The sequence below is a fragment of the Dendroctonus ponderosae genome, unplaced genomic scaffold, assembly GCF_020466585.1.
Source record: "Dendroctonus ponderosae isolate FM_Combo_2020 unplaced genomic scaffold, Dpon_F_20191213v2 Dpon_F_20191213_1, whole genome shotgun sequence".
NCBI classification, from domain to species: domain Eukaryota; kingdom Metazoa; phylum Arthropoda; class Insecta; order Coleoptera; family Curculionidae; genus Dendroctonus; species Dendroctonus ponderosae.
The window spans coordinates 50,999,691-51,007,627 of NW_026017110.1; the positions used below are offsets into that span (position 1 = coordinate 50,999,691).

General features: G+C 42.0%; 2 protein-coding genes and 1 pseudogene across 3 annotated transcripts; 2 read left to right on the top strand and 1 right to left on the bottom strand.

Annotated features, from left to right (window-relative positions):
- Positions 1 to 711: 711 nt before the first annotated feature.
- Positions 712 to 1,380, top strand: LOC109533237 (mediator of RNA polymerase II transcription subunit 22). The gene is made up of 3 exons (XM_019898506.2): positions 712 to 944; positions 997 to 1,210; positions 1,266 to 1,380. Exons 1-3 carry the CDS (start codon positions 845 to 847, stop codon positions 1,369 to 1,371), a joined length of 420 nt encoding a protein of 139 aa, XP_019754065.1. The 5' UTR covers positions 712 to 844; the 3' UTR covers positions 1,372 to 1,380.
- A 101-nt stretch (positions 1,381 to 1,481) lies between these two features.
- LOC109533236 lies at positions 1,482 to 3,223 on the bottom strand. Of its 2 annotated transcripts, none has more exons than XM_019898505.2 (6): positions 3,057 to 3,223; positions 2,857 to 3,005; positions 2,562 to 2,803; positions 2,321 to 2,506; positions 1,899 to 2,200; positions 1,482 to 1,849 (listed from the first exon to the last, which is right to left on the bottom strand). In XM_019898505.2, the coding sequence occupies exons 1-6, from the start codon at positions 3,136 to 3,138 to the stop codon at positions 1,518 to 1,520; spliced, it is 1,293 nt and encodes a 430-aa protein (XP_019754064.1). In that variant the 5' UTR covers positions 3,139 to 3,223; the 3' UTR covers positions 1,482 to 1,517. The 2 variants fall into 2 exon arrangements, with proteins under 2 accessions (XP_019754064.1, XP_019754063.1); XM_019898504.2 differs by having other exon boundaries at positions 2,857 to 3,011.
- Positions 3,224 to 3,308: 85 nt separating this feature from the next.
- On the top strand, positions 3,309 to 7,717 carry LOC109533238 (annotated as a pseudogene).
- The last annotated feature ends 220 nt before the right edge of the window (positions 7,718 to 7,937 follow it).

The window sequence follows — 7,937 nt, forward strand, 5'->3', positions numbered from 1 at the left end:
AGATCATGCGAACTCCCCTCAAGACTCTTCTGGAATTCATTGAATATACAGGGATAATGAGGGAGTAAAAGTACGAGGGCACAATAGGACATAAATGACCGCGGTGCGAGGCCAAGCACCACCTCGGCGGTGAGGAAAGGGTTTTAGTGGGTAAACAGCTTAGCTGGAGTCCCACACACACCAGAGCGACAGACCACCAGCTCTAGGAGTGCATAAAAGAGCATTTCCCAAACCTCACCGAAAAAAGAAAAAAAAAACCCCTGTACTATTTAACAATTGTTAAAACCTAAACGAAAAAGTGTAAGTTTAGAAGTTTTTTGTTAAACTGTATATTTTTTTTGCTATATAAATAAAGAATTTTGTACCTATTTTACGTGTATTAATTTTTGTTTTACTTTTTTGCTCCTACAGTATTCCACTTCAGAATTGTAATTATGATTTTTCATACCTGAAATCTTTCAGAGAGTTCAATTTTGTTATATTTTCCGCGATAATTTAACTATCACACTGTAATTGCTTAAAAAAAACAAAAATGCATATCTCCGTATGAGTCAATGAGATAGAAAAAGATACAAACCCGTCAGGACAGAGGGTTGCCTACATTTTGATTTGGCCTCACTTTTATGTTGCATAGTATCCGTTACAGGTACTTGTATACAGTTCAGTGAAATAAATATATCTTGGTTACCGCTAGACTATAGTTTGATAATCTGTGGCGCTAGACTCGACTGCCCACCCAACCTAACTTTTTTATGTTTACTAAATAATCATAAATCCGTTTCACTGTCAAGGATTTAGGGCAGATACAATTCAGTATTCCGCTACGTTTTGCTAAGCCTCAAAGATGACCAGTCGCGCATTGCCTCAGAGCAAAGAAGCCCTACTGAAGTCTTATCGCACGCGACTAAAGGACGACGTAAAAAGCATGTTGGAGAACTTTGAAGGTAGCAAACCGAGGCTTTTCAGTCGCTCTCCGGTCTGACATTTTGCTTGCAGAGATCATCAAGGTGGCCAAAGGGGAGCACGACACCCAACTGTCCAGGCTCACTCAATGCGAGCAGGACACCTACGAGATGCACGTGAGATCGGCGAATATAGTCCGAGCAGGCGAATCTCTGATGAAGCTGGTTTCCGATATTAAGCAGTATCTGATTCTAAACGATTTCCCGTCAGTCAACGAGGCTATCACTCAGAACTCCAAGCTGTTCAGGTAGTAAATCTTCGGACTTGCTGAGCCCCAAAATTATACAATCATTCAATTGTAGGACCAAGCAAGCGGAGTGCGACCAGAAACTCATGTCCCTGCGGGACGACATGGCGGCCGATTTATACGACTTAGAAGAAGAATATTATCAGAGCATTAATAAATAATTTTCCGTTCTCCTGCTTATGAGTTCTAGACCTAGTTGGGTAGTGGATAGTGAGGAGCGAGCGGATTCACCAGGGACATGTGATCTGATCTGGATGATTTACATACAATACAGAGGTAATCTATCTAATAATCGACAAACTCCGGGTCAATTGGGGTTGGCTTTGTTGCCTTCAATAGCCACGCGCACCAGGTCGTTGCCCAAAAAGTAGTCAGTGGCTACTATATTGACGTCGCTGAACCACTCATCCCGAACCCAGCGGGTTACCTGGCGGTTAACGCCCTGCGCCAGATTCCGCAGACTGTTTTTGCGCAGCACCACGTCCCAGGGCTGCGGGGTGAGCTCCATCATCAGAGCCCACATGGGGTTCGTGCTGCTCTTGTGCTGATAAATCGCACCATACAGATACTGTTTCAGCGTGCCTAGTTTGTTGGTGTCGCCCCAAAACTGCTTGATCGGGTGCCAGAGCCAGGGGGTTTCTGAAACATTTCACTAAGCCATTTAGAAAAACAAGCCTCGAAGACTTACGGTTGACAGTAGCTCTGTCCGCGTAAGACACGACGACGCTTCTGTTCTGCGACCAAATCTCGTTCAAAGTGGGCCCACTGCCGGCCTGCAGGCCTGCTGGGTTTACCACATGCTCGCCCAGGTGCTGATACACCAGCTCGGTGAACTGGCGGTGCAAATCCTGCGAAAAGTTGCGCGGAAACGGGAACCGGTGGAAGTCCACAAAGAGCACCTCTTGGGGAGCCAGCTGCACAAATTTGCGGATTTCTCGCAGGATTGGCTCTATGCGCGTTACTCGAACTTGGTCATGGTAGATGTAGAACCTGGAAACTTTGCAGAATTATTAGCATATCGGGCATACGATATATTCTCGACAATTGGCGAAGGCACCCGGGCGGAAATCTATTAAAGCTCGTACTATGCCATGGATGGAGGATGCTTACCCTGTACCTGGGACGAATCCCACCCGGAAGTCCAGGTAGCGGATGCCAAAGACCAGCTGGGTCCACACGCTCCTGTCCTGATTCAATACGTAACCCTCAAAGTAGGAGATAATCCCTGTAAAAGAGCCAGAATTGTGCGTGCCCGGTATCAACAAGTTGCCGATTTTCTTCCTGCCCAAGTGCTGCCTGCAATTACGCAAAACTTTCATTGGCAAGACCCCTCAGTTTTCACTTAATCCACCTGTTATCATACATCCAGGTGGGCTGGATAGCTAAACAGCGCGAGTCCAGAATCACGTCTTGCTTGATGGACGCGATCCAGAAGGGCAAACAGTGCTCGCCTTCGTCCGCTCGCAGCCGCTCTTGATCGAACTCCCAGTTGCCGGGCAGCCACGGTTCCCTGAACTTCACCTGGGTCTTGTAGTAGCCGCTCGGATGATCGCCAGTACGGATATGTGTCAGCGTTGAGGACAAAGTGTCCTCCTACCGACAAGCCCGACTTAGTAGAAAACCTGGCGCTGTCGGTCCCAACTTACATCTTCTTCCCGTAGGTTTTTGGTGGAAAGCACTATGTAATCGGGAGCGAAACTGGTGCAGTTCCAGTTAATCCAGTTGAGCTCCAGATAGTTGTCTTGCAGCGGCGACACGGTTAGATGCACTTTGCCGCAGGATCCAAGCGCAGCCTCTAAAACTAAACTACCACAATTGTTTACCGTGTAAATGAGTCATTGATTACCTTCAGGTACTGTAGCTCTCACTGAAACAAGGGCACCGAAAAGCACCAGCGGCCACTTAGCGAAGTTGTAAGCATTGGACATTGTGCTTCCTCGGCCACGACATTACTTTCCCGCAGACTTCCACTGCTTCACTAAATGAATCAAAAGCGATTGTGTTAATTGTTGTTATGCGTGGTACGTACTACCAGGGCGTCGTGCGAAGTACCGACAGCCAAATAATATTCCGAAGCGGGCAAATGTATTGATAAGGAGGGTCATTGTCAAATGACCCACTCATTATTCACTTGGCGAGCTTGTAAAGGAAATGCCCAATAAAGGTAAGCACGCATATTTTAACTGTGTAAAATGACCTGGAGTTGGATTTGGTTAAAGATTGGGTTCGTACAAACGCCATTTCGAAAAGAAACCAATAATTTATTCCGACAACTACTCAATAGGCGAAAAGGACGTTCTTGTTGTGCGCCAGCTTCTCCAAGTTGGTGCCGCACAACGTCAGCGGATCTTTGGCCGAGCCGAACAATAGCGCCCCATACACGAGCGAAATATCTGTCATATCTGATACGTGGCGAGCCAAATTCGAAGAAATATCGGTGCGTTAATGGTAACCACGAGCCAGATACGACTCGATGCGAATTTCGTACAAAATAAATCTGCAGATCTGGACTTGCGGACCAAATTTCGCCGTTAGTGGGTACGGGCGAATACTAGTATCGGATATTGCCGCCTAAGCAGTCATGCTATTGCCATACTTTCGCGGCTTAAAGAAAATACATATTCAGATAAAATTTAACGGTTGACATTGGTACAGATTTGAGATATAGTGTATAATGTTATAATTCAAACAATGGGCAAGAGGTGATGATGAAAAATTTGGCTATAGAAATCTTGGAAGATGATGAGATAGTAGCTAATGTCACAGGAGAAAATCACTGATTCGATTACGAAGACAAAGCTATTCAGAAAATACCCAGTAAATAGGCGGTCAATTAATTTAATTTGTGTCTACGTTGGGCCGAAGAAAATGAATGGCCACTGTATGAAGTGATTCTTCGTATTTGAATTATAGATATGTTACAGACGGTATATAGAATCAGATCGTATATATACAGACTAGGCCATATGTTCAAGCGCAATGATGTTTTATGTGATGTTTACATTTTCACTTGTTAACTGCAAAAATTGTGATAAAAATTGTTTGTTCTTTGTTAAAGGCGACGCTAAATATGATATATTTCAGATATGAAGTTGCAAAAGTAAATCAGATGTAGTCATTAATAATATAAGTTCAAATTTAAAAATATAGGTTTTACGAACAACTGTATGAGCGAACAAAATAGGTGGTCCAGAACAGCCGGGGTTTAACTAAAGGGTACCTAATGATTAGTGTGCACAGAACACATATGTATGTTTCTCAGAATTTGCAGTATTTCACTAAGAATCAATAAGGTAGATCAATTTGCCTTTTTAACCTTGGTTTTAATTCGTTCGGTTTGTATCGTTTGTTTGTTTTTCTATAATTATGTATTTAATTGTTTTAATAACAACGGGTTTATAAAAAAATCCCAGCGTGCATTCGATTTCTAATTTTTTTTGCCGCATTTTTCCCTATGGCTGCCGACGCCCTTCCAGTATATAGTCTCTAGTCTACCCACTTTCTTCTCTCTTTTTTTGAGTAGATTTTCTGAAATCACTATGATGCCAGGATAAGCAATAGCTATCCGTTTCTTGCTTCGCATTTTAGTTTAACTAATCTGCCTCTGCCACGACCAGATCTTTCAGTTCACTTGAAATACCACGCGCCAGACCAAGTCTGTCTGAAACGTAAGATTTCACTCCACTAACGGACGGATCTGATACCTCCAATCCCACTGGAAGAATCGGCACTCGTGCTTGGTATGTTAATTAGTGGACAGGAAAAGATTAAATTCGTCCGATCTGGATATGTCGAATCAAATCTCTACGTATCTGAACTGTACGGATAATCTGCCCGTGTATGGGGCGCTAATTGCTCGCGAAGCTAAAACGCCCTCCAGTCAAGCAAACAACGACCCTACCTGGTCCGCCTTGTCTAAGATGTACCACGCTTGCACTGGTTCGAGTACTTTGCAACCATGATACAATGAACACATATTATATTATTCATGGTATTTCATTAGTATTCATTGTATCATGAGTGGTAGCACAAAAAATTCCCAAAAGTTTAGCGAAACGTCAAATTTCCAAGGGTCAAAATCATGCATCGCGCGTGAATTTTCATTTTTTAGCTCGTAGAGCATTTAAAATACCTATTTTTATTTTGTAAAGCAGAAAATAGACATTTTTTTACCATGAGTACCGATACAAAGGATACACCATGGGTATCACCTGAAGACGTAGAATTGGCCGAAACATTCAAAGCCGAGACAAACGAGTATTTCAAAAGTAAGTTTTCCGGATTTTACTATTTTATCGAGTTATAATCGCGTCGAATTCAAATGTGCACGTTTATTATTCGAATCGAAGTTTCGCTTATTAACTGTTGAAGAATTAATGTTTCGGGTACGCGCTCAATGATGCCACTAAGTCGATGGAACTGGATCCGACGTACGTGAAGGGATTCTATAGAAGAGCTGACGCCCATCTATGGGCAAGTGGAAGTTGGTTCAAAAGCACTATGAATATAAGTGTCCCGCTTTTGAAGCCCTAAATTTATAAATGTTGGTGCTGTTTGGCAGGTAACCAAAGTGAGACCAATCGATAAAGACGCCAAACTTAAGTTAAATGAATGCACAAGGTGTTGAAGAAGCTGGCCTTCGAAAAAGCCATCTCAGTAGAAGATAAACATAAATTTATGGCTGACACCATAAATTTAGATGCTATGAGTAAGTTCCTAATCTATTAGAGCAGTGATAAGTAACTGATCATATTTTTTTTAATAGCAATTCAGGATAAGTATTCGGGCCCCCAGCTAGAAGATGGCAAAGTTATCGAACAATTCATGAAGGAATTGATGTAGGTGTACAAAGATGAAGGAACGTTGCATAGGAAATTTGCGTTTAAGGTACGAAGTATACAAATGTATCCCTCCAAGAGCCCCGTTAATAGCATGGGCTGTTTTCCAGATTCTGTTAGACATCAAAAAGTATTTCATGGTTCTGCCGTCCGTGGTGGACGTGGCAATACCCGATAAAGAAAAGTTTACTGTATGCAGCGATATACACGGTCAATTCTATGACTTGATGAATATTTTCGAACTTCGACCAATCCCGACTTGTTCAATGGAGACTTTGTAGGTCGGGGCTCGTTTTCCGTTGAATGTATTTTCACATTATTTGGCTACAAATTGCAGTACGGCCACTTTTACATGTCCAGAGGTAAGGAATTGTGGAGGGCAAGTCACAAATGTTCAATCTTGAATGGGTTTCAGCCAACCACGAAAGCGCACGATGAATAAAATGTACGGCTTCGATGCCTAAGTGAAGTTCAAATACAATGATCAAATGGCCGAGTTGTTTACCGAAGTATAAAACTGGCTGCCTTTAGCTCATTGCTTAAACAAGCAAGTACTTGTAAGGACAGTTCGGAATTTCTATGTAAACCAGTGATTAAGGGAATGCTTTTTTCCAGGTGATGCACGGAGGACTATTTTCCCGCGATAATGTTACACTAGATGAAATTAGGACCATCGATAGGAACCGACAGCCGCCCGATGTGTGAATTGTTATGGTCCGATCCACAGCCCCAAGACGGGCGCGCGCCCGGCAAACGGGGCGTAGACTGCCAGTTCGGACCCGACGTTACTCACGCGTTCCTCAAACTCAACTTAAACTGAATTAAGCTGGATTACGTTATTCGAAGCCATTACGTGAAGGACTCGGGGTACGAGGTTGCGCATGATGGGTGGTGCATCACAGTGTTTTCGGCTCCAAACCATTGGTAAGTTTGTAAGTTTATGGACTGATGAAAATCACTATGCCAAAAGGTAATTATTAACTTTTCGACACATACACACCTACATGATACTCGATGCGCGAATTCAACACTACTTTTGTGCAATTTGAATTTTTTCAAGCAGTTTGCGTTTCTCTGACTTGACAAGCTATGGGAACTACAACTTTGAATTGTGTCTATTAAAATTAATTTGCAATTGATAGAGAACACGTAAAATTAAATAATATCTTCTTGCAGTGGTACCATGGGAAACAAGGGCGCTTTTCTAAATCTAACTGGTGAAAGTATGGTTCCTAAATACATTGTCTACGAGGCGGTGATAAGTACTTTTGAGTGGCCTCTTTACGGTTGGCTTTTGTTAAGCAAAATTTATGAAAAATATGTTTACTTCGAATTACATTTTTTTATAACTTGTAGCCGCACCTTGACTTAACAGACCACCAATTAGTTGTTGTATCGACTCTGCTAGTACCTGCTATTTAATCGTGGTCTAATTTATAGTCGGATTATCAATCAATCAATGTTCTGCACACACAGAATAGGGAAAATGAATAATTAGTGAATATTAAAATTTCAGAACTTAAATTTGCAATTTGTTGGTGATGTCAATCAGTTTGTGTTATATTTTCAATAGTCTCTGTATTTTCCACTATATTGTTTTCTATGTATACTACTACACCATCAGATTTGTTGATCCTACTTCTAATATAAAATAGTCTTTGAATGCCAAGTTCCAGGATTCCACACATATTATCATACAAGGTTTTATTTATAGTCTCCCAACAAAAATCTGGAGCTTGTCAAAATTTTACCGATATATCGTTGGATACCCGCGTTCATCGGGTAATCTGTAGTTTCAATGTGTCTCTTGATTTACTCTGCCACGCGTTTTACATCAAAGTTTGTTTTAAATCTGTTGTTACTAAAACAACAGTTAATCCAACATAATT